General features: G+C 49.8%; 2 protein-coding genes across 6 annotated transcripts in view; one reads left to right on the top strand and one right to left on the bottom strand.

Annotated features, from left to right (window-relative positions):
* nup155 (nucleoporin 155) overlaps positions 1 to 12226 on the bottom strand; it is a 124126-nt gene extending 111900 nt beyond the window's left edge. Inside the window, exons 1-4 of the mRNA XM_055632013.1 lie at positions 11966 to 12226; positions 7871 to 8008; positions 6113 to 6209; positions 1958 to 2028 (exon numbers count right to left, since the gene is read on the bottom strand). Of these exons, the coding sequence (XP_055487988.1) occupies positions 1958 to 2028; positions 6113 to 6209; positions 7871 to 8008; positions 11966 to 12104 (445 nt within the window). The 5' untranslated portion in view covers positions 12105 to 12226. The remainder of the gene's footprint in view (positions 1 to 1957; positions 2029 to 6112; positions 6210 to 7870; positions 8009 to 11965) is intronic.
* A 5450-nt stretch (positions 12227 to 17676) lies between these two features.
* The window catches only part of LOC129695233 (WD repeat-containing protein 70-like), a 60978-nt gene continuing 51971 nt past the window's right edge, over positions 17677 to 26683 (top strand). Inside the window, exons 1-5 of one of the 5 annotated variants that reach the window (XM_055632008.1) lie at positions 17677 to 17749; positions 22164 to 22220; positions 23452 to 23535; positions 24543 to 24633; positions 25139 to 25319. In XM_055632008.1, the coding sequence (XP_055487983.1) occupies positions 17692 to 17749; positions 22164 to 22220; positions 23452 to 23535; positions 24543 to 24633; positions 25139 to 25319 (471 nt within the window). In that variant the 5' untranslated portion in view covers positions 17677 to 17691. Of the gene's footprint in view, positions 17798 to 17860; positions 17953 to 22160; positions 22221 to 23451; positions 23536 to 24542; positions 24634 to 25138; positions 25320 to 26683 lie in introns of those variants that run through there. The other 4 variants (XM_055632009.1, XM_055632010.1, XM_055632011.1 and 1 more) reach the window with 4 other exon arrangements.

Genomic DNA, 26683 nt, shown 5'->3' with positions numbered 1-26683 from the left:
ACCCTCTGATCCCCTTAGCCACAAGGGCCACATCTAACTCCCTCTTAAATATAGCCAATGAACTGGCCTCGACTACCCTCTGTGGCAGAGAGTTCCAGAGATTCACCACTCTCTGTGTGAAAAAAAGTTCTTCTCATCTCGGTTTTAAAGGATTTCCCCCTTATCCTTAAGCTGTGACCCTTTGTCCTGGACTTCCCCAACATCGGGAGCAATCTTCCTGCATCTAGCCTGTCCAACCCCTTAAGAATTTTGTAAGTTTCTATAAGATCCCCTCTCAATCTCCTAAATTCTAGAGAGTATAAACCAAGTCTATCCAGTCTTTCTTCATAAGACAGTGTTGACATCCCAGGAATCAGTCTGGTGAACCTTCTCTGCATTCCCTCTATGGCAATAATGTCCTTCCTCAGATTTGAAGACCAAAACTGTACGCAATACTCCAGGTGTGGTCTCACCAAGACCCTGTACAACTGCAGTAGAACCTCCCTGCTCCTATACTCAAATCCTTTTGCTATGAAAGCTAACATACCATTCGCTTTCTTCACTGCCTGCTGCACCTGCATGCCTACTTTCAATGACTGGTGTACCATGACACCCAGGTCTCGATGCATCTCCCCTTTTCCTAGTCGGCCACCATTTAGATAATAGTCTGCTTTCCTGTTTTTGCCACCAAAATGGATAACCTCACATTTATCCTCATTATACTGCATCTGCCAAACATTTGCCCACTCACCCAGCCTATCCAAGTCACCTTGCAGTCTCCTAGCATCCTCCTCACAGCTAACACTGCCCCCCAGCTTAGTGTCATCAGCAAACTTGGAGATATTGCCTTCAATTCCCTCATCCAGATCATTAATATATATTGTAAATAGCTGGGGTCCCAGCACTGAGCCTTGCGGTACCCCACTAGTCACTGCCTGCCATTGTGAAAAGGACCCGTTTACTCCTACTCTTTGCTTCCTTGTGGAGGTTGCCTCCCCCAAGTACTTTTGCGCCTTTAGTTTGGAGGGGTATAAAGGTGTGGGGAGCACATTGGGATGTGCCGATCGTCTTGGGTCTGTTCTATGTGTGCGGAGCTGTGCCGGGCTTGAGTAAGTGGTAACGAGGATCGGTCCCGCGGTATTGTACACAATAAAATAGAGTTGGAATTCTAGTGCTCCTAATCGGTGTTTGACTGAACCAGACTAGGGGGTTAAGTTTAGATCCGGAATTAATAGCTGCAAGCTGAGGTTTGTAACTCATGAGGGGCAGAGACAGGGTAGATAGGCTTTACTCCAGGGTAGGGAGTTTAAAACTCGAGGGCTCATGTTTAATGCGAGAGGGGAGATAATTAAAGGGGTCCCTAGAGGTAGCTTTTTCAGACAGAGGGTGGGAGGTATGTGGAATGAGCTAACAGAGGAAGTAGTTGAGGCAGGTACAGAAACAATGCTTTAAAATTGTAGACACAAGGAACTGCATACGCTGGTTTACAAATTAAAAAAACACAACGTGCTGGAGTAACTCAGCTGGTCAGGCAGCATCTCTGAAAAGATTAGTCTGAATTTGGATTGCTTTCTGAAACATAGGGTAGACAGTCAGAACCTTTTTCGCCAGGAAGGAAATAGCAAAGAATAGTGACATTGTTTTGAGGCAAGGGGAGGAAAGTGTTAAGGAGATGTGCAAGCCAAGTGCTTTACTTTTTTTTACACAGAACGATATGTGGCCTGTATGCGCAGCCAGGGCTGGGGGTGGCAGCAGATACAATAGTGGTGTTCAAGAGGCTTTTCGATAGGCACATGTGGAGAGGGGCACGATAGGGAGTGAAGGGATATGGATCAAATGCAGGCAGAGGAGATTAGTTTGGCTTGGCATTGTAGGCCAAAGGGCCTGTTCCTGTGCTGTACCTTTCCATATTCTGTTCAAAGATGGGAATCAATCTAACCAAGCCTAATAAACAGAACTTTAAAAGTAACCTACTTACCCGCTCTGGGTTTTACTAGTCCCACTGATAGAATTGTTTCACTCAGTCCATCGAAGTACACCAAATCACCCCTGAAAATGACAATAAAACCAGGCACATAGTCAGGCCATTCATATTATAATGAGCAAGTTTAGTCTATACATCAGTTTTTACACTATCTGGAGTGGCGGCGCCTAACGGCAGCGGCTCGGCTGCAGTCTGTCTGTTTTTTCATTTTTATCCCGTTAGATGTATGTTTTTGGTTCTAATTTTTATTATTTTTTAGCTATGTATATGTGGGGGGGTGGGGGGGAGAACCGTTTAATCTCTTCCCTGTACGAGGACCCGACATTTTCTGTCGGGTCTCCGGTGTCGTTGGGCCTAACATCATGGCGGCCTCCAATCGGAACCAACCTGAGGGCTCCAGTCGTGGAGCCTGCGGACTCGCCATCGCTGGCCGACATCGGAGCGGGGAGAGCTGTGGTGGCGCGTGGCGGCAACCCGACTTCGGAGCTTCGGAGCTGGAATCGCAGGGTTTAAATGGCTCGGAGCGGGGCCTAACATCGCCTGGCGCGGCTTAAACGGCCGCGGGACTTACCATCGCCCGCCGGGGGCTTTAACATCGTGAGCCCCAGTCGCATCTACGCTGCAGTTGGACTGCCGGACCGCGGGAGAAGAACAAAGGGAAGAGATAAGACTTTTGCCTTCCATCAGTGAGATGTTGGAGATTCACTTTGATGGATGTTTGTGTAAATCGTGTTAAGTGTGTGTCTTCGTTTTTTTTGTAATGTCATGACTGCAGGAATTAAATTTTGATCAAACCTTGTCTGTTTGAATGACAATAAAAGGCATTCTATTCTATTCTATCCACAACTCTGCTAAGTTTTCTGTCATCTGCCAACTCGCTCTTCAGCCCACTTCCATGTTCATTCAAATCATTTAAAATATCCCAGCACTGATCCCTGCAGAACACCGCTGGAACACCGCTCCACCACTACAACGTATCTTTCATGGCCAAGCCATTTTTAAATCCTAGTCTCTTTGGATCCTTTACGCCTTAATCTTCTGGATCTGCAATGATGTGCAGGTCGGGGGGGGGGGGGAGGTTGGTGTGCAAGTCCATAGCTCTCTGAACAATTGTTAGAATGGTAAACATTTGGTATTCTTCATCAATCACGACATTTGTGTGCAAGAGTCAGGAAGTCAAGTCACAATTGGAAGACATGTCACAAGGGATGTCAGGAAGCCATGTCACAAGGGAAGTCAAGGACAATAACATAGCAAAGATGAGTGGGAAGCCAGAGGTGTGGGACACTTTTAAAGAGCAACAGAAGACAACTAAAAAGGCAATACGGGTAGAAAAGATGCAGTACGAAGGTAAGCTAGGCAAGAATATAAAAGCTTCTTTAGATATGTGAAGAGGAAAAAATTAGTCAAGACCAAAGTTGGACCCTTGAAGACAGAAACAAGTGAATTTATTATAGGGAACAAGGAAATGGCAGATGAGTTGAACAGGTAATTTGGATCTGTCTTCACAAACAAAAGACACAAAAAATCTCCCAGATGTACTAGTGGCCAGAGGATCTAGGGTGATGGTGAAACTGAAGGAAATTCATATTCGACAGGAAATGGTATTGGGAAGACTGATGGGACTGAAGGCTGATAAATCCCCAGGGCCTGATGGACTGCATCCCAGGGTAGTTAAGGAAGTGGCTCTAGAAATCGTGGACGCATTGGTGATAATTTTCCAATGATCTATAGATTCAGGATCAGTTCCTGTGGATTGGAGGGTAGCTAAAGTTATCCCACTTTTTAAGAAAGGAGGGAGAGAGAAAACAGAGAATTATAGACCAGTTAGCCTGACATTGGTCGTGGGGAAGATGCTGGAGTCAATTATAAAAGATGAAATAGCGGCACATTTGGATCGGTCCGAGTCAGCATGGATTTCCGAAGGGGAAATCATGCTTGACTAATCTTCTGGAATGTTTTGAGGATGTAACTAGGAAAATGGACAAGGGAGAGCCAGTGGATGTAGTGTACCTGGACTTTCAGAAAGCCATTGATAAGGTCCCACAGAGATTAGTGGGCAAAATTAGAGCACGTGGCATTGGGGGTAGAGTGCTGACATGGATAGAAAATTGGTTGGCAGCCAGGAAACAAAGAGTAGAGATTAACAAGTCCGTTTTTTGAATGGCAGGCAGTGACTAGTGGGGTACCGCAAGGCTCGGTACTGGGACTGCAGCTATTTAAAATATACATTAATGATTAAGATGAAGGGATTACAAGTAACATTAGCAAATTTGCAGATGACACAAAGCTGGGTGGCAGTGCGAACAGTGAGGATGCTATGAGGATGCAGGGTGGCTTGGACAGGATTGGGTGAGTGATGTATGGCAGATGCAGTTTAATGTGGATAAACGTGAGGCTATCCGTTTTGGTGGCAAAAACAGGAAAGCAGATGATTATCTGAATGGTATCGTTAGGAAAAGGGGAAGTGCAACGAGATCTGGGTGTCCTTGTTCATCAATCACTGAAAGTAAGCATGCAGGTACAGCAGGCAGTGAAGAAAGCTAATGGCATGTTGGCCTTCTTAACAAGAGGAGTTGAGTATAGGAGCAAAGAGGTCCTTCTGCAGTTATACAGGGCCCTAGTGTATTGTGTGCAGTTTTGGTCTCCAAATTTGAGGAACAACATTCTTGCTATTTTGGGAGTGCAGCGTAGGTTCACAAAGTTAATTCCCAGGATGGCGGGACTGTCATATGTTGAAAGAATGGAGCGACTGGGCTTGTATACACTGGAATTTGGAAGGATGAGAGGGGTTCTCAATGAAACATATAAGATTATTAAGGGATTGAACAAGCCCGAGGCAGAAAACATTTTCCCAATGTTGAGGGAGTCCAAAACCAGAGGCCACAGTTTAAGAATAAGGGGAAGGCCATTTAGAACAGAGATGAGGAAAAACGTTTTCACCCAGAGTTGGGAATCTGTGGAATTCTCTGCCTCGGACGGCAGTGGAGGCCAATTCTCTGGATGCTTTCAAGAGAGACTTATGGGCCTGCCCCACTTAGGCGATTTTTTAGACTAGGCTGTTGCCACATGGTCACCAGTGTCGCCTGTATGGTCGTAAGTAGTCTCTTCAGTTGCCCAAAGAGTTGTAGCGTCTTTCTGGTCGCCACTGGATTTTCAACATATTCAAAACATTTTAGAGACAGTCGGCGACATTGGGTTTGACGCCAATGAGCGTAGATTGACTTCTTCTGACGAAGGTGCTGTTGTAGTTGTTTTTGTTGTTAAAGTAATTATTCTATTTCAAATTTTATGTCGAAGGGGGATTCCAGTCGCCGTTTTTTCGGCGACTTGCGACGACTATGACAGTTGCTGGCAGTCGCCTAAAAATAGCCCAAGTGGGACAGGTCCATTAGATAGAGCTCTTAAAGATAGCGGAGTCAAGGGATATGGGGAGAAGGTAGGAATGGAGTACTGATTGTGGATGATCAGCGGTGCTGGCTTGAAGGGCTGAATGGCCTACCCCTGCACTTGTCTATTGTCTAATTGCATAGAATTGGTGTTAAGTCACATTAGGAGTATTGTGTGCAATCTGGTCTCCACATCGCAGGAAGAAAGTGGAATCTTTGGAGAGGGTGCATAAGAGGTTTAAAGTTTTACTAAAGTCCATGTGCACATCATGTACTATCTTATCCTCAATCACATTCATCACCTCAAAAAACTCAAATGATTGTGAGACATGACCTTCCCTGCAGAACCCACACTATGATTAAGTTGTCACAAAAGGGTGAACGGCCTTTTGCACCCAACAGCTTTGAAGAAGGCCAGATGGCATCTGTGCGTGGAAATGGACAACCAATGTTTTGAGTCGAGGTCGCCATCTACAGCTAGATCCATCAACCTCCACAGATGCTGCCTGGCTTGCTTCGTACCTCCCCTTTCTTTGCTCTAACACATTTGTTGCTTCTTCATTGGTACCCAGTTAAAATCTTGGAACTCCCAGCCTAAAAGCCTGGTAGAAGTTCCTTCAGCTGAAGTGTTATGATTTGAGGTGACTCTCCATCTTCAGAGAAATTCAAAGGGATGTTAAACATGACTTTGTCAGATATGCCTGCAACATATTCATGTATTTAAAAATCACTCCACAGCCCGACACACCCGTTCACTTACCCATCCTCATAATTCCACATGAAGATGTCACTATCGATGGTCAGCCAGGCCTTGGCGATCTCAGGAAAAACACCCATCATGCAGTTACACTGCATATCTGAGATACGCGATGTAAGGTTACAACAGGTGTCCGTATGGTTCGCAGATCCATCAAATCAGGCCATACCCAGTCAGTTATGGGAAGATGGCTTTTCACTATTGGCAGCATATAACCATATAACCATTACAGCACGGAAACAGGCCATCTCGACCCTTCTAGTCCGTGCCGAACACGTGTTCTCCCCTAGTCCCATATACCTGCGCTCAGACCATAACCCTCCATTCCTTTCCCGTCCATATAACTATCCAATTTATTTTTAAATGATAAAAACGAACCTGCCTCCACCACCTTCACTGGAAGCTCATTCCACACAGCCACCACTGTCTGAGTGAAGAAGTTCTCCCTCATGTTACCCCTAAACTTCAGTCCCTTAATTCTCAAGTCTTGTCCCCTTGTTTGAATCTTCCCTACTCTCAGTGGGAAAAGCTTATCCACGTCAACTCTGTCTATCCCTCTCATCATTTTAAAGACCTCTATCAAGTCCCCCCTTAACCTTCTGCGCTCCAAAGAATAAAGCCCTAACTTGTTCAACCTTTCTCTGTAACTTAGTGGCTGAAACCCAGGCAACATTCTAGTAAATCTCCTCTGTACTCTCTCTATTTTGTTGACCTCCTTCCTATAATTGGGCGACCAAAATTGTACACCATACTCCAAAATTGGCCTCACCAATGCCTTGTACAATTTTAACATTACATCCCAACTTCTATACTCAATGCTCTGATTTATAAAGGCCAGCACACCAAAAGCTTTCTTTACCACCCTATCTACATGAGATTCCACTTTCAGGGAACTGTGCAGTTATTCCCAGATCCCTCTGTTCATCTGCATTCTTTAATTCCCTACCATTTACCATGTACGTTCGATTTTGATTTGTCCTGCCAAGATGTAGCACCTCACACTTATCAGCATTAAACTCCATCTGCCATCTTTCAGCCCACTCTTCCAAATGGCATAAATCTCTCTGTAGACTTTGAAAATCTACTTCATTATCCACAACCCCACCTATCTTAATATCATCTGCATACTTACTAATCCAATTTACCACACCATCATCCAGATCATTGATGTACATGACAAACAACAGTGGACCCAACACAGATCCCTGTGGCACCCCACTAGTCACTGGCCTCCAACCTGACAAACAACCATCCACCATTACTCTCTGGCATCTCCCATTCAGCCACTGTTGAATCCATCTTGCTACTCCACCATTAATACCCAACTATTGAACCTTCTTAACCAACCTTCCATGAGGAACCTTGTCAAAGGCCTTACTGAAGTCCATATATACAACATCCACTGCTTTACCCTCATCAATTTCCTGAGTAACCTCTTCAAAAAATTCAAGAAGATTAGTCAAACATGACCTTCCAGGCACAAATCCATGTTGACGGTTCCTAATCAGACCCTGTTTATCCAGATGCTTATATCCAGCATGTTTCATAGCTGGATATGCATCCACACGCATGTATGTTAGTGTATTAACACATATCCCTCTGCCATCACTCATACTCACCAAGTATGTCAGGAGCCACATTAACATCTGCACCTATACACCATGTCTGCACCTGTGTGCACGAGAGACACTGAAGTCAGATGATAAGCTGAACCGAGTCTTGGCCTGACTCAATCGGCCATGCTCCAAAACTAAAGGATACGTCCAAACTGCTCAACCAACTCTGGAGGAAGAGGCACTCTCCGGATCGGGCTGATCTCTGGGAGATTGGGGAGAGACACCAGACCAGGTCCTTGTAGTGGATAATCCATGTCAGTCATCCCCGATAGTGAAGGATTATCTGTGTTGAGATGGAAATTTGATCCGTAAATACAAATGTTTCATGCGGAGTCTGAATTGATCAGTCTGAAGATGGGTATAGAAGTTGGAAGGTCATGTTGCAGTTGTACAAGACGTTGGGGTGAGACCACATTTGGAGTATTGTGTTCAGTTCTGGGCACCATGTTATAGGAAAGATATTGTCAAGCTGGAAAGGGTACAGAGAAGATTTACGATGATGTTGCCAGGACTCGAGGGCCTGAGCTATGTGAAGCGGTTGAGTTGGCTGGGACTCCATTCCTTGGAGTGCCAGAGGATGTGTTCTTATCGAGATGTATAAAAACATGACAGGACGAGCTGCCAGAGAAGGTAGTAGAGGCAGGGACTGCCCCAACATGCAAGAAACAGTTAAGACAGGTACAAGGCTAAATGCAAGAAAAATGTTCCCGATGTTGGCGGAATCCAGAACCAGCGGTAACAGCTTAAGAATAAGGGGTAGGCCATTTAGGATTGAGATGAGGAAAAGCTTTTTTCACCCAGTTGTAACTGTGGAATTCTCTGCCACAGAAGACAGTGGAGGCTAATTCATTGGATGTTTTCAAGGGAGAGTTAGATTTAGGTCTTTGGGCTAAAGAAATCAAGGGATATGGGGAAAAAGCAGGAATAGGGTACTGATTTTGGATGATCAGCCATGATCATATTGAATGGCAGTGCTGGCTCAAAGGGCGAATGGCCTACTGCACCGATTTTCTATGTTTCTATGGATAGGACAAGTTTGGAGTATTATGGGCCAAACACGGGCAGGTGGGACTAGTGTAGCTGGAACATGCTGGCCGGTGTGGGTAAGGTGGACCGAAGTTTCCACGCTGCACGTCTCTAAATATCTGAAATGCCTGATCTAAAACATCACCTATACATGTTCGCCAGAGATGCTGCCTGACCCGCTGAGTTACTCCAGCACATTATTTCTCTTTTAGGTTCTTACATAAGGGTTAGCACTACATGCTACGAATCCCAGCTGTGGAGACACTGGTATCGTTGTCTCATTGTAGGACATTGATCATTCTTTACATCTGGATTTTTAACTTATGTATTGTGTTTTAAAAAATATATAATGTATGATGCTTTTATAAGTAATATACTATGATTTTATATGTACTTTATGATATTTTTTAATATGCAATGCATTTTTTTTTAATGTAATGTTGCCCCTTGTCTGGACCTTGAGTCCGTAATAAAGTTTATTGTTATTATTATTATTACCATATAACCATATAACAATTACAGCACGGAAACAGGCCATCTCGACCCTTCTAGTCCGTGCCGAACACTTATTCTCCCCTAGTCCCATACACCTGCGCTCAGACCTTAACCCTCCATTCCCTTCCCATCCATATAACTATCCAATTTATTTTTAAATGATAAAAACGAACCTGCCTCCACCACCTTCACTAGAAGCTCATTCCACACAGCTACCACTCTCTGAGTAAAGAAGTTCCCCCTCATGTTACCCCTAAACTTCAGTCCCTTAATTCTCAAGTCATGTCCCCTTGTTTGAATCTTCCCTACTCTCTCAGTGGGAAAAGCTTTTCCACGTCAACTCTGTCTATCCCTCTCATCATTTAAAAAACCTCCATCAAGTCCCCCCTTAACCTTCTGCGCTCCAAAGAATAAAGCCCTAACTTGTTCAACCTTTCTCTGTAACTTGGTTGCTGAAACCCAGGCAACATTCTAGTAAATCTCCTCTGTACTCTCTCTATTTTGTTGCCATCCTTCCTATAATTAGGCGACCAAAATTGTACACCATACTCCAGAATTGGCCTCACCAAGGCCTTGTACAATTTTAACATTACAACCCAACTTCTATACTCAATGCTCTGATTTATAAAGGCCAGCACACCAAACGCTTTCTTTACCACCCTATCTACATGAGATTCCACTTTCAGGGAACTGTGCACAGTTATTCCCAGATCCCTAACAGTAAAAGAAAAGAAAACGTGTGATCCAGCAAATTACTTTCATTCATTCATTTCACTGGTCGGAGCATTTAGTATAAAAGTTAGCAAGTCGTATTGCAACTTGATAAAACTCTGGTTGGGGTTCAGCACTTTGCATGATTCAGGATTCCAGCATTTGCAGTCTCCACAATTGTATTGCATGCAGCTCTGGTCATTCTGCTACAGAAAGGATATGAAGGACTTGGGAGAGGGTGCAGAAGATGTTCACCAGAACGATAAGCAAAACAGATGGCATGGTGGCATTGTGGTAGAGCCACTGCCATGCAGCGCCAGAGACCCAGGTTCGATCCTGACTAGGGGTGCTGTCTGTACGGAGTTTGTACACTCGCCCTGTGACCTGCGTGGGTTTTCTCTGAGCTTCAGTTCACTCCCACACTCCAAAGATGTACAGGTTTGTAGGCAGTGCAAATGTAAAAATTGTCCCTAGTGTGTGCAGAGTGGTGTTAATGTGCGGAGATCGCTGGTCAGTGCAGATTTGGTGGGCCGAAGGCCTGTTTCCGCGGTGTACGTCTAAACTAAAAACTAAACAAACAGAAAGTGCTGGAGGAACTCAGCAGGTCAAGCAGCGTCCGTGGAGGGAATGGACAGATTGTTTTGGGTCAGGACCCTTCTTCAAACTGATTCCAGAACGGTGCCTGGATTAGGGGGTGTTAAATATTGGGAGAGGTTGGACAGGTTTTGATTGTTTTTTCTGGAACAGCAGAGGTTGTGGGGAGACTTGACAGAAATATATAAAATAATGAGAGGCAAAGGTAGGGTAGACAGTCAAAATCTTTCTCCTGCCAGACGAAAAATATCAAATACCAAACTAGGAACAAAGCTTAGAGGAGTAGTGTGGGACATATTTTTACACAGAGGAATATGGGTGACTGGAATGTGCTGCCAGGGGTAGTGGTGGAGACAGATACGATAGTGGTGTTTAAGAGGCTTTTGGACAGACACATGGATATACATGGAATGGAGGGATAGGGATAATGTACAGGCAGAGATCAATTTAGCCCAGGCAGGAGGATGATGGGCTAGTCGGGGGCAGAGCTGTCGAGCGGCGGGTTAGTCGGGGTTATGGAGGTCTAGTCGGGGACAAGGGTGGCCAAGGGCTAGTCTGGGACAGGGCGGTGGTAGTAGGGCTAGTTGGGGACAGGGTGGTGGTGGTGGTGGACTAGTTGGGGACAGGGTGGTGGTGGTGGACTAGTTGGGGACAGGGTGGTGGTGGTGGACTAGTTGGGGACAGGGTGGTGGTGGTGGACTAGTTGGGGACAGGGTGGTGGTGGTGGACTAGTTGGGGACAGGGTGGTGGTGGACTAGTTGGGGGACAGGGTGGTGGTGGACTAGTTGGGGACAGGGTGGTGGTGGTGGACTAGTTGGGGACAGGGTGGTGGTGGTGGACTAGTTGGGGACAGGGTGGTGGTGGTGGGCTAGTGGGGACAGGGTGGTGGTGGTGGGCTAGTGGGGACAGGGTGGTGATGGTGGACTAGTTGGGGACAGGGTGGTGGTGGTGGACTAGTTGGGGACAGGGAGTGGTGGACTAGTTGGGGGCAGGGAGTGGTGGACTAGTTGGGGACAGGGTGGTGGTGGACTAGTTGGGGGACAGGGTGGTGGACTAGTGGGGGACAGGGTGGTGGTGGTGGACTAGTTGGGGACAGGGTGGTGGTGGTGGACTAGTTGGGGACAGGGTGGTGGACTAGTGGGGGACAGGGGGTGGTGGTGGACTAGTTGGGGGCAGGGAGTGGTGGACTAGTTGGGGACAGGGTGGTGGACTAGTTGGGGACAGGGTGGTGGTGGTGGACTAGTTGGGGACAGGGTGGTGGTGGACTAGTTGGGGACAGGGTGGTGGTGGTGGACTAGTTGGGGACAGGGTGGTGGTGGACTAGTTGGGGACAGGGTGGTGGTGGTGGACTAGTTGGGGCAGGGCCCTGTAGGGGGGCTAGTCTGGGGCAGGGCGGCCGAGTGGCCTCACTCACTCCAGCTGGGGACGGCGAGCAGGTCGATCAGGTCCGGGTAGAGCCGGTCGTCCTGTAGGTGTTTGTCGATGAGACGGCCCGCGTTCTCGAGCGAGTCGAGCATGGACGGGCCGGGCGCGGGGCACACGCCGGCCGGCATGACGATGACGATGATTGTTGTTGGCGGCGGGACCGGGACCGGGACCGGGGGGGGCGGGGCGGGACAGGGGCGCGCGGCTCCGGTCACTGGCGGCGTCACGTGCTCCCGGGCTCCGGCGGCCGCTCTGTTTCCCGCGCGGGCTCCTCGCCGCCAACCAACCAACCAGCCGGCGGTCAAAGGTCAACGCCAACGAGCGAGCACACGGTTGGAGGCAAGAGGACACCGCGCCCGGCGACGCCTCCCCTACGCCCAGCGCAGCGCAGCACAACGCAGCGGTGGCACAACCAACTGCAGGGTGTGAAGACGGACACAAACAGCTGGAGGGGACTCAGCGGGACAGGCGGCGGCAGCAGCAGCATCTCAAGAGTTTCATTGTCATGTGTCCCAGATAGGACAATTACATTCTTGCTCGCTGCAGCACAGCAGAATATGTAAACAGAACTTTTCGGGTCGAGAAATTTATGTTCGACAGGTGTGGTCGAACTATTTAAAGACAAGTATGCAGAGACTAAAGGTGACATATAACGATGCCATGAGAACACTGCTAAGGAAACCTAGATGGTGTAGTGCCAGTAATATGTTTGTGGCTGCAGGAGTCAGTACTTTAGAAGCTATCCTAAGACACCACATGTATAAATTCATTTGCAGGATAAATGACTCTAAAAATGTGCTTATTGTGCCCTTGACGAACATAAGGGTTAGCACTACATGCTACGAATCCCAGCTGTGGAGACACTGGTATCGTTGTCTCGTTGTAGGACATTTTTTTAATCTGGATTTTTAACTTAAGTATTGTGGGTTTTTGTTAAATATAAATTATGATGTTTTTATGTGATATGCCATGATTTTTATATATATTTATGATATTTGATATGCAACGCATTTTTAATGTAATATTGCCCCTTGTCTGGACCTTGAGTCTGAAATAAAGTTTATTATTATTATTATTATTATTATTATTGTCTAAAGGGTCTGGAAGGAGGGTCTCGACCCGAAACGTCACCCATTCCTTCTCTCCAGAGATGCTGGCTGTCCCACTGAGTTACTCCAGCATTTTGTATCTGTCTTCAGTTTAAACCAGCATCTGCAGTTCCTTCCCACTACAGGAACAAGAGCTGGAATGTGCAACAAAACACAGTAGCTGTGGAGGGTCATACTGCAGATAGACACAAAATGCTGCAGTAACTCAGCTGAACAGGCAGCATCTCTGGGGAGAAGGAATGGGTGAAGCAGGGCTGGCCTTAGGAGGCGCGGGGCCCAATTGGAAACAATTTTGGTGAGCTCCAGGTTCCCAGCCAAGGCCTGTAGAATCATAGAAATACAAATAAAGTATATTATAGACTTTATATCTCTATGATAGAATGGAAAGTAATCAAAATGTGTGCTTAAAAAGTGCCTGCGAGTTAATGGACCAAACAGATCTAAGCTACATTTTAATATAAAATTGCATACATGTAAGCCTACAAGTAACAAACAAAATATGCAGATCACCTCTGAAAAGTATATAGTTACAATACCACTTGTTTTCGTGACTGTAAATGAAAAAAAAGTAATTTAATTAACTAGATCCTGGCAAACAAATAACTACAGTCCACGCATTAAATTTTGGGCTTCAGCCCCATCCTACCCTTTGAGCTTCTACCACATCCTAATGTGTGTTTGTGTGTGTTAGTTGTCTGTGCGTAATGTGTGTGTGTGTTATGTGTGTGTGTGTCTGGGAAGGAGAGAAGGGAGGAAGGAGAGAAGGGACTGAGGGAAGTAGAGAAAAGAGGGAAGGAGGCAAAGAAGGGAGGGAGGAAAAGAGAGAATGGTAAAGAGAGAAAGGAGGGAGGGATAGATGGGGAGGAAGGGAAGGAGAAAAGGGAGGGAAGGGAGCGAAGGGGAGAGGGAAGTAAAGGAGAGAAGGGAGGGAGAGGGCCAGCGGCAGGAGCGGATGCCGGGGTCCGGGCCAACGCATGTGAGCTGAGGCAGAGGTTTGTAAACGTTACTCCAACCCCCGGCCCGGCCCTCCCTGTATTGTTCACTGCGTCTCCCCAGGGAGAGAGAGGGGTGGAGCCAAGGTTATCTCTCATTCGCTCCATAGATGCTGCCTGGCCTACTAAGCTCCTCCAGAGAACAGCACAGGAACAGACCATTCAGGCCATGCCTGCACGTGATACATATCCCTCCATTCCCTATATATCCATGTACTTATCTAAAGCCCCTTAAACATCATAAATGCACCTGCCTCCACCACCACCCATGGCAGCACGATCCAGGCAGATGTATGTGTGGGGGGGGTGGGAGAAACTGATTTTAATCTCCTCCTTCGGGGTGATGCGACCTTTTCTTGTCGTATCCCCCGTCTCAGTCTCCGTCTGCACTGAGGCCTAATCGCGGAGCTGGCGGCCTCCAACTGGGACTGACCTCGAGGCTCCGGAGGCAGAGCCAGGACTTTCCAACGCGAGGCTGGCCGACTTCAGGGCTGTGGTGGTGTTGCGGCGGCGGCGACCCGACTTCGGAGGCTCGACCGCGGGCCCAGTGGACTCAGCTGCAGGCCCAGTGGTCGACATCGTCAGGAGCTCGCAGGTCCCATGTTGTGACCGGTTCTCCGGAGCTCCCGCAAGGACTGCTTCGTCTGCTGGACTGGAGGGTGGCAGCTTCGACCGCCCCGGGCCGCGGAGCTTGAACCAGCCCGTTCGTGGAGGTCGGATGCGGCCGTTGGACTTACCATCACCCGGCGGGGTTCCAACATCGGAATCCTGGATCGCCTCAACGCAGAGGGAGAACAAGGAAGGAAGAAAGAGACAAGGACTTTAAGACTTTTGCCTTCCATCACTGTGAGGGGGTGCCTGGTAGACTCACTGTGGTGGATGTTAAACTGTGCTAAGTGTGTGTTTTGTTATTTTATTCTATGTTATGACTGCATGGTAAACAAATTTGTTCAGACTGAAATGTCTGAATGACAATAAAGGATACTTTACTTTACTAACATGGTGCGCAGCACTGAGCACAATATTCTAAGTGTGACCTCATCAATGTCTTATACAATTGAAACATGACCTCCTAACTTCTATACTCAGGGCTCTGATTGATGAAGGCCAATGTGCCAAAAGCCTTTGTGACCATCTTATCACCTTCAAGGAACTATATACCTGCGCTCCTTACCCACTGCTCTACAACCTTACCATTCACTGTGTAGGTCTTTCACATGTTAGACTTCCCAAAATGCAAGACCACACATTTCTCTGTATTAAATTCCATCAACCATTCCTCCGCACACCTGGCCAATCGATCAAGATCCTGCTGCAATTTTTCACTATCTGCAAGACTACCCACTTTTGTATCATCCTCAAACTTGCGAATCATGCCATGTACATTCTCATCCAAATCATTGATATAGATGACAAACAGTAAAGGGCCAACACCGAACCCTGAGGCACACCACTAGTCACAGGCATCCAGTCCGAGAAGCAACTTACCATGAAGCCAATTTTCTACTCTCTTTGGATTCCATGCAATCTAACCTTCCAGAGCAGTCTACCATGCAGAACATTGTTGAATACTTTGCTGAAGATCATATATACAACATCTACAGCTCTGCCCTTATTAATCTTTTTGGCCACATCTTCAAAAAACTCAATCAGATTCATGGGACACGACCTCCCACGTACAAAACCAGGCTGACTATCCCTAATCCCTAATGTGTAGGAAGGAATTGTAGATGCTGGTTTAAACTGAAGATAGACAAAAAAAGCTGGAGTAACTCAGCGGGACAGACAGCATCTCCAGAGAGAAGGAATGGGTGACATTTCAGACCTTCTTCAGACTAGACAGCTCTTGCCCATCCAAATGCATCCCTCAGAATACTCTCCAATAACTTTCCAACTACAGATGTTAAGCTCACCGGCCTATAGTTCCCAACATTTTCCCTGCAGCCCTTCTTGACTAGAGGCACAACATTTGTCACCCTCCAGTCTTCTGGCACCTCTCCTGTATTTAAAGATAACTCGCAAATTTCAACCAGGGCGCCCGCAATTACCTCTCTAGTTTTCCACAATGTCCTTGGATATATCTGATCAGGCCCTGGACATTTGTCTACCTTCATACACATTAGTACCTACAACACCTCTTCGAACGTACCACTGACTGCTCTCAAAACACTTCAATTAACTGCCCCAAGTTCCTTCGTCCTCCTGTCTTTCTCGTCGGTAAATACAGGAGAAATACTCATTGAGGACCACTCTCTCTCTCTCTCTAGTTACTCTTTTAGAACCATAGAAACATAGAAAATAGGTGCAGGAGGAGGCCATTCGGCCCTTCGAGCCCGCACCGCCATTCATTGTGATCATGGCTGATCGTCCCCTATTAATAACCCGTGCCTGCCTTCGCCCCATATCCCTTGATAGCCCCTAGAGCTCTATCTAACTCTCTCTTAAATCCATCCAGTGACTTGGCCTCCACTGCCCTCTGTGGCAAGGAATTCAATAAATTCACAACTCTCTGGGTGAAAAAGTCTTAAATGACCTCCCCTTTGTTCTAAGACTGTGGCCCCTGGTTCTGGACTCGCCCAACATTGGGAACATTTTTCCTGCATCTAGCTTGTCCAATCCTTTTATAATTTTATATACGTTTCGGTAAGATTTCCCCCTCATCCTTCTAAACTCCAGTGAAAACAAGCCTAGTCTTTTCAATCTTTCCTCATATGACAGTCCCGCCATCCCGCCACTCAAATCAGCTGCCCCGGACATTTTTATGATTGGTTTTACTGTATTTTAACGTTGTTGTTTTACCTGCTTTTAACTATTTATACTGTTCCATCGGGGACTGGATTGTTTTTAGTGTTATTATGTGTGAAATATTTTAAATTTCATGTGCGATGCTCCGGTATTCCCTGGGAAACGCCTTTTCATTTTGCCCTGTACAACTGTTGCTTGCAAGATGACAATAAAGGTTGATTGATTGATTGATTGATTGCTGGTCTTCCAGGGAAGGAGAGCGGTGATGCTGGTCCTCCATAGAGGGAGAGGGGCAGTGGTCCTCCAGAGAGAGAGAGAGGGAGTTGGTGCTGGTCCTCCAGGGAGTGGGAGGGGGGGGTAGTGCTGGTCCTCCAGGGAGGGGGAGGGGGGTAGTGCTGGTCCTCCAAGGAGGGGGAGGGGCAGTGGGTCCTCCAGAGAGAGGGGGTAGTGCTGGTGGGGGGGGAAGTGGTGCTGGTCCTCCAGGGAGGGGAGGGTTTGGTGCTGGTCCTCCAGGGAGAGGGGGGGGGGGGGAAGTGTGCTGGTCCTCCAGGGAGGGGGAGGGGGGGGTTTGGTGCTGGTCCTCCAGGGAGGGGGGGGGGGGGGGTAGTGCTGGTCCTCCAGGGAGGGGGAGGGGGGGGTTTGGTGCTGGTCCTCCAGGGAGGGGGGGGGGGGGGGTAGTGCTGGTCCTCCAGGTAGGGTGCATTACTTCTGGTCCTCCAGGGAGGGGGGGGGGGGAGTTTGGTGCTGGTCCTCCAGGGAGGGGGTAGTGCTGGGGGGGAGGGGGAGGGTGCATTACTTCTGGTCCTCCAGGGTGGGTGCGCCATCGCTCGGAGTGCGGGTCGTGTTGGGCGGCGGGGCCATCTTGCTCCATGGGTCGGGCTGCGGCCCGGACACAGACACTGGAGGAGCCGGGCTCTGATCTCCGCTGGAGGATCTTTGCTCTGCTCCATCATCTTTAGCCCGGGGGGGGGGCAGGTGAGCAACTGCAGCTGCGGGTTCACAACACAGATGGACACCGAGTGCTGGAGAACACGGGCCGGTTGATGACGTTTCTCCACAGACGCCGCCTGACTCTGAGCCGCTGAGTTACTGTCTCCAGCTCTCCGTGTCCATCTTAGTGAGAGGAGGAGGTGAGGGAGGGGGATGTGGCTGAGATGAGGACCGAGGGAGACGGATGGGGCCCGGGATAGTTGCGGGGACCGATGGGGGAGAGAGAGAGATGGAGCCAGGGGGAGTGGAGGGGGAGGGACCGGGGGGAGAGTGAGGAGACAATGTGGGGAGAGGGACGATAGAGGCTGGGGAAGGATGAGGGAGGGAGAGGGCGTGGGACCGGGGGGGGGGGGAGAGAGGGGCTAAGGAGGGATGCGACTGGGGAGAAGACAGGGGGTAGGGATTGGAAAAAGGGAGAGGGGAGAGGGGCCAGTGGAGAGGGACTGGACACTAGGGCTGGGACTGGGCACTGGGGCTGGGACTGGGCACTGGGGCTGGGACTGGGCACTGGGGCTGGGACTGGGCACTGGGGCTGGGACTGGGCACTGGGACTGGACACTGGGGCTGGGACTGGGCACTAGGGCTGGGACTGGGCACTAGGGCTGGGACTGGGCACTAGGGCTGGGACTGGGCACTAGGGCTGGGACTGGGCACTAGGGCTGGGACTGGGCACTAGGGCTGGGACTGGGCACTGGGGGCTGGGACTGGGCACTAGGGCTGGGACTGGGCACTAGGGCTGGGACTGGGCACTAGGGCTGGGACTGGGCACTAGGGCTGGGACTGGACACTGGGGCTGGGACTGGGGCTGGGCTGGGACTGGACACACTGGGACTGGGACTGGACACTAGGGCTGGGACTGGACACTAGGGCTGGGACTGGACACTGGGGCTGGGACTGGGCACTAGGGCTGGGACTGGGGCTGGGACTGGACACTAGGGCTGGGACTGGGGCTGGGACTGGACACTAGGGCTGGGACTGGGCACTAGGGCTGGGACTGGGGCTGGGGACTGGACACTAGGGCTGGGACTGGGGCTGGGACTGGGACACTAGGGCTGGGACTGGGCACTAGGGCTGGGACTGGGCTGGGACTGGACACTAGGGCTGGGGCTGGGACTGGACACTAGGGCTGGGGCTGGGACTGGACACTAGGGCTGGGACTGGGACACTAGGGCTGGGACTGGGGCTGGGACTGGACACTGGGGCTGGGACTGGGCACTAGGGCTGGGACTGGGACTAGGCACTAGGGACTGGGACTGGGGCTGGGACTGGACACTAGGGCTGGGACTGGGCACTAGGGCTGGGACTGGGGCTGGGACTGGATACTAGGGCTGGGACTGGGCACTGGGACTGGGCACTAGGGCTGGGACTGGGCACAACACTAGGGCTGGGACTGGGCACTAGGGCTGGGACTGGGGCTGGGACTGGACACTAGGGCTGGGACTGGGCACTAGGGCTGGGACTGGGACTGGGCACTAGGGCTGGGACTGGGCACTAGGGCTGGGACTGGGCACTAGGGCTGGGACTGGGCACTAGGGCTGGGACTGGGCACTAGGGCTGGGACTGGGGCTGGGACTGGACACTAGGGCTGGGACTGGGCACTAGGGCTGGGACTGGGGCTGGGACTGGACACTGGGACTGGACACTAGGGCTGGGGACTGGACACTGGGCACTGGGACTGGGCACTAGGGCTGGGACTGGGCACTAGGGCTGGGACTGGACACTGGGACTGGACACACTAGGGCTGGGACTGGGCACTAGGGCTGGGACTGGACACTAGGGCTGGGGCTGGGACTGGGCACTAGGGCTGGGACTGGGCACTGGGGCTGGGACTGGACACTAGGGCTGGGACTGGACACTGGGGCTGGGACTGGACACTAGGGCTGGGACTGGACACGGGCTGGGACTGGACACTAGGGCTGGGACTGGACACTGGGGCTGGGACTGGACGCTGGGACTGGACACTGGGGCTGGGACTGGACACTGGGGCTGGGGCTGGGACTGGACACTGGGGCTGGGACTGGACGCTGGGACTGGACACTGGGGCTGGGACTGGGCACTAGGGCTGGGACTGGGCACTGGGGCTGGGACTGGACACTGGGGCTGGGGGCTGGACTGGGCACTAGGGCTGGGACTGGGCACTAGGGCTGGGACTGGGCACTGGGGCTGGGACTGGACACTGGGGCTGGGACTGGGCACTAGGGCTGGGACTGGACACTGGGACTGGACACTGGGGCTGGGACTGGGCACTAGGGCTGGGACTGGACACTGGGACTGGACACTGGGGCTGGGACTGGGCACTAGGGCTGGGACTGGACACTAGGGCTGGGACTGGACACTGGGGCTGGGGCTGGGGCTGGGACTGGGCACTAGGGCTGGGACTGGACACTAGGGCTGGGACTGGACACTGGGGCTGGGGCTGGGGCTGGGACTGGGCACTAGGGCTGGGACTGGGCACTAGGGCTGGGACTGGGCACTGGGGCTGGGACTGGACACTGGGGCTGGGACTGGGCACTAGGGCTGGGACTGGACACTGGGCTGGGACTGGGACACTGGGGCTGGGACTGGGCACTAGGGCTGGGACTGGACACTGGGGCTGGGACTGGACACTGGGGCTGGGACTGGGCACTAGGGCTGGGACTGGACACTGGGACTGGATACTGGGGCTGGGACTGGGCACTAGGGCTGGGACTGGGCACTGGGGCTGGGACTGGACACTGGGGCTGGGACTGGGCACTAGGGCTGGGACTGGACACTGGGACTGGACACTGGGGCTGGGACTGGGCACTAGGGCTGGGACTGGACACTGGGACTGGACACACTGGGGCTGGGACTGGGCACTAGGGCTGGGACTGGACACTAGGGCTGGGACTGGGCACTAGGGCTGGGACCTGGACACTGGGGCTGGGACTGGACACTAGGGCTGGGACTGGACACTGGGGCTGGGACTGGACACTAGGGCTGGGACTGGGCACTAGGGCTGGGACTGGGCACTAGGGCTGGGACTGGGCACTAGGGCTGGGGGGAGGGAGAGGGGGTGAGGAGGGTCCAGATTGAGGCCAGGAGGGGATGAGTTCCTGAGAGAGGGAGAGGTGGGAGATGGGGATGAGGCTCTTGGTGAGGGTGGAGTGTTGGAATCCAAGGCTGGAGGGGTGGGATAGTGTGAAGGAGGTTTCAGTGATGTGGGGATCTGGGGTTGGGTTTAGTTAGTTTGGCTTTTTGTCACGTGCTCTGAGGTACAGTGAAAAGGGTGGAGGTTGTGGTGGAGGAAATACTTAATAATGTCAAAGGACTGTTTGGTCAGCGTAGCTCTGTGCACGGGTAATTGTGTCCCATCCATTTGATTGTGTTTTTTGGATAGGTGATCAAGATCAGGAGCCATTACCTACATGGACTTTAGAAGGGCCTTTATAAAGCATAGGAACAGGCCCTTCAGCCCACAATGTCTCCACCAATATGATGCCAAGTTAAACTAATCTTCTCTGCCTGCAAGTGATTCATGTCCCTCCGTGTATATGGTTAAGAGTCTCTTAATCATCAATATCATATCTGCCTCCGCTCCCACCCTTTGCAGCACATTCCAGGCATTCACTACCTTCTGTGTAAAACACATCTCCTTTAAACCTTATTCCTCTCATCTTAAAGATGTGCCTTTGTGTATTTGCACGCTGGTGAGAAAAGGTTCTCACTGTCATCCCTATCTGTACAGCAGCAGACAATTGTCAGCTGTCTAAAGTTTGTTTTTCATCCCTCAGCCTTTAACATTCTGGAGAAAACAATCCAAGTCTGTCCGCTCCCTCTGTAGCTAATACCCTCGAATCTACGCAGCATTCTGCTAAATGTTGTCTGCACCCTCTACAAAGCTTCCTCGTCGTCTTGTAAATGGGGTACAGAACCGTGAACTCTCTTCTCAGATGTTCCCCATGAGTCAACTATCACTCTCCTAACCTGTGCTGCTGGTGGATAGACACAAAATGCTGGAGTAACTCAGCAGGACAGGCAGTTTCTTTGGAGAGAAGGATACTGCTTGTCCCGCTGAGTTACTGCATCATTTTGTGTCTATCTTCGATGTAAGCCAGCATCTGCAGCTCCTCCCAAAACATTTGATGTTGGTTTATTTGTTCCTGGGGCTTGAGGGTCACGGTGGTAGGTAGAGTTGATCCTGGATAAGGGAGGAGAGGAAGAATTGGTTCCAGAGTCTGGGGAGAATTTGCCATGGTTGAGGTCATTTGGGGAAGAGGTTGTGTCTGTGGATGAGGTACTGGTTGTGAAGGAGAGTGATGCCAAGGTGATGTCGCCCCCACCTGGCTGTGGCTGATGCTATTTCTAATTAAAGTTCTTTTGCCTTTGTCAGCTGAGATGGAAATGGGTGATCCTGATGTCGGGGCTGTGATGGGTTTTTCTGGGTTTGGTAAGTTATTCCACCTAACGGAAACAGAGAAATAGGTTGTTATGCATTGACTAAAGCTCTCTCTACCCTTTCTTGTCAAGAATGTCAACACCATGGAGTAACTCAGTGGGACAGGCAGCATCTCTGGATAGTAGAAATGGGTAAAGTTTTGGGTCGAGAGACTTCTTCAGACTGAAGAATCTCGCTGATTTCCTACAGCATTTTGTGTCTATTTTCGGTGTAAACCAGCACGTGCAGTTCCTTCCTACGCACCATGGAGTAAAGTTATCGTTGTATTGTTCCATCAAATGATTCTAGGGGCACTTGCTACATTGTGAGGTTTCTTATGAATGTAACTGTCTGTATAGAACCATAGAACTATCTGTACTGACTCTGTACATCTCACGTGGAGAATTTACGGGTCACTTTTAAATGAATTACATTTTGACCCATTCAAGCAGCCAGTTTCTGCTTGAATAGTGTATGTTTATAGACTAGTTGATAGAATCCTCTTTAATACGTGTAGGAAGGAACCAAAGATAAGGTACTTGGTCTGAGATGGACACAAAAAGCTGGAGTAACTGCGGATTAGACAGCATCTGTGGAGAGAAGAAATAGGTGACGTTTCGGGTTGAGACCCTTCTTCAGGCTGAGTCAGGGAAAAGGGAAATGGCAGATGTAGACAGTGATACAGAGTGATGTAGAACACATGAATGAAAGATGTGTAAAAAAGCAACAATGATAAATGGAACATGTCATTGTTAGCTGTGTGAGCAAGGTGAAAACGAGTTGCAGACAATGAGACTCAACAAGATGAGTCTTGTTGACATGTTTCTGGCAATTATTCTGCAAGACCTGCAGATACCAATGAGATTTATTCAGGTTTTGGATTAATTTGGCTCCCAAGAATCAGAGAGAACTGCAATAATCATTTCCTATCGCAGCATGGAATTGTAACACACTTCTCTCAAAGAAGATGGATGTTAAAAAAATGGACAATAAGGCATTGCTGACAAAACGATATTAAATGTTTTTGCGTGAATCATCGACCCACCATGGAGTCACTGGTAATGGTGGTGAGATGACGGCTCCAGTGCTGAGATAAGATGGCAGAGGGTCATTGTTCAACTGTTCAATTGATTCATCGTATCTGCTTTTTGTTTGATTCTTTGCTCCAATAAGTTGTGACGTATCTCTGTCATTTGTATGATTTTTATATTTAAAAATCATTATTTCATGGTATCGTTCTCAGGAAAGAAAGCCAGGACTTTTGACCTGGATGCCATATTTGAACAGACACGTCGGACTGCCATTGAGAGGAGCAAGAAGGTGTTGGGTAAGAGTGTGGCTGGGCTCGCCGGGGGTCAGGCAGGCTCGCCAATCGCAAATGAGACAACATGTTTATAAGAGAACAGCATTCCACTGCCCATATGCCTTCCATTCCCCTCCCTCCGATACTCCCTCCCCTCCCTCCCTCTCCTTGCTCCGACTCCCCTTCTCCCCCCTCTCATCCCCACTTCCAATCCTGCTTACTGCATTGATATTCACAATGTGGCCCCCTCTGGTGGAGAAACCAAACACAGATTTGCGATGCCCTCGTAGAGAGTTGGGCAGCACCGAACTACCGGTTGCTTGCCTCTTTATTTCACCATCACTGACCTGCACGACCACAGCGCAGTGAGACTCCTTATCCTCTGTCGTGGCCATGTTGCGGAGTTCAAGGCTCTGTGTCAAATTCTCCAACTGAACATCACAAGCTCTTTATGTTTGAATGACAACTGGATCATTTTGGCTCAGTTTCACTTTAGTTTTCTTTCTTTCTGCAAAATCGTACACAATGGAAGTCTTGGAAGTATTAGTGCCAGTTCTTCATCATTTCTGGAGCTTGCTGGACCTTCAACAGAAAGGCTGCAGCAGTTCTAGTTGTCCATCTCAGGATGCCTTGCGAGAGATGTCTGGATAATAAATACGGGTGTCTTAAACAGTGGGCTCTATCAGTGGCTCAGCGATAGAGTTGCACGCAGGGACACGGGTTCCATCCCGACTACGGGTGTTATCTGTACGGAGTTTGCACGTTCTCCCAGTGACCTGCGTGGGTTTTCTCCAGGATCTCCAGTTTCCTCCCACAATCCAAAAGATGTACAGATTTATATGTAATTGGCTCGGTGTCAATGTAAAATTGTCATTACTGTGTGTAGGGTAGTGTTAATATGCGGGGATCGCTGGTCGGTGGGGACTCGGTGGACCGAAGGGCCTGTTTCCGCGCTGTATCTCTAAACCAAACTAAACAATTAAATAATTGATTGCTTTATCTGAACGTCTGATATTTTCCATCGTCCTCAGAAAAGGAGCAGTGTCCAGAGGAATCTGTGGAGTCACCGCCCTGTGCTGGCAGCTCAGGCTCTGTGACTGAGAAAGATCAAGGCATTGCTAGGTAAGAGGACATTACCAACCCGGCACAGGTAATAAAGTGCAGCAGACTTGTGGCAGACACACTCTGGCAGAGACGTGGTGCTTTTTGGAGCATTTATGTCACTGGGTGGTTGGGATATGCCTGTGTCGATGGCACACTGACGAGGTGTTTAGTTTAGAGATACAGAGCGGAAACAGGGCCCTTCAGCTCACCGGGTCCGCACCAACCAGCAATCCCCGCACACTAACGTACACACACTAGGGACAATTTACACTTATACCAAGTATACAAACCCAAGCCAATTAAACTACAAACCTGTACGTCTTTGGAGTGTGGGAGGAAACTGAAGATCTCAGAGAAAACTCATGCGGTCACGGGGAGAACGTAACATCCAAACTCCATACAGAAAACACACGCAGTTGGGATTGAACCCAGGCCTCTGGCACTGCAAGCGCTGTAAGGCAGCTATTCTACCGCTAGCGCCACTGTGCCATTCTCCAACCTGATTCTTGCTCATCCCTGACAGCTCGTCTTCTGATGATGGGAGTGGAGGTGAAGACAGTGACAGTTCAGGCAGCGATCTGATCGGCCCCCCAGTGCCAGCCTCCTTGTCCAGATTGGCGATTGAGGAGCATGCGTGTGATACGGATGACAGAGCATCTGGGGACACGGATGATGAGGAGGAGGATGAAGAGGATGAGGATGATGTAAGTGATCATTTCCATCACGGGACCAACCAATGTGTGTAATTATTCAGGGTACGAAGCAGCCTGAACAACGTGCAACACTACAGCACAGGCCCTTCGGCCCATACTGTCTGTGCGGAAAACGATGCCAAGACCAGCTTTTATCTGCATTCCTCCAATGCCTGCAGATCCATGTGCCTTTCCAAATGTCCCTTAAACATCATCATATCTGCCTCCACCACCAGCCCTGGTGCTCCAGGCCCCCACCACCCTTAGTATAAAAAAAGCTTCAAAACTCCTTTAAACCTCTCCCACTCACCTGCAATCTGTTCCCTCTTATATCTGATATTTCCACCCCACGAATAAAGGTTCCAACTCTCCACCCAATCTATGCCGCTCATAATTCTCTAAACATTCTCCCCTCAGCCTCTGATGATCCAGAGAAAATAATCCGGCAAATGTGTAAACTCCATATAAATAGCACCCGAGGTCAGAATTGAACCTTGGTCACTGATGCTGCGTGTTAAGGGATGGAATACAGTCTCTTTGCCACAATTGAGTGCAGAGCAACAGTGCAGGATGATATGGCCTCAACTACCCGAAACACTTATCCTTGTTCCACTCGCTGAAAGTACCAAAAACATTGTGGGTACTCGGACTGTGTGGAGATGTAACGCCCGTCCCTATACCTCCTCTCTCCCTCCCTCCATCCAGGAACCTCAGCAGTCCCCCCCCCCCCCCCCCAGGTGAGACAGAGGTTCATATTTATCTCTTGTAACCACTTCTCCTGCACATCGGCGAGACCAAACATAGGCTCAGCGGACCGGCTCACTTAACACTTACGCTCAGACTACTCCTCCTCCCATTCCCATACTGACCTTTCTGTCCTGGGCCTCCCCCATTGCCTGAGTGAACCCACACAGAGTGGAGGAACTGCACCTCGTAATGCACTTGGATACCACACAAACCAACAGTAAATCTCCAATTTTAGGTTGCCTCTCACAACAAGCCCCTCCCTTCCTTCCCTGTATCTCACCCAAACTTGCATCCCCCCCCCCCCCCCCCCCCCCCCCCCCCCCCCCCCCACCACCTACATTCCATCCTCTAGCTTCACAATTTGCAACTCTTCAATCCTGTTGTTTCACACCTTCTGTCTTTACTCCTCTGGCCGCTGTCCAGGTTTGGCCTATCAACCCCTCCCCCTTTAGCTTTCTTTCTCCCCCCCCCACCCCCAATATCAGTTTTGAAGAAGGGTCACGACCCAAAACACCACCAGTCCCTTTTCTCCAAGGACGCTGCCTGACCCGCTGAGTTACTCCAGCACTTTTTTTTGTAAACTAGCATCTGCAGTTCCTGTTTTTCCATTATGGTTACTTGGATCTCTG

Source organism: Leucoraja erinacea, unplaced genomic scaffold (genome assembly GCF_028641065.1).
Source record: "Leucoraja erinacea ecotype New England unplaced genomic scaffold, Leri_hhj_1 Leri_99S, whole genome shotgun sequence".
Taxonomy (NCBI): domain Eukaryota; kingdom Metazoa; phylum Chordata; class Chondrichthyes; order Rajiformes; family Rajidae; genus Leucoraja; species Leucoraja erinaceus.
This window is presented reverse-complemented; position numbering and strand designations above follow the sequence as displayed.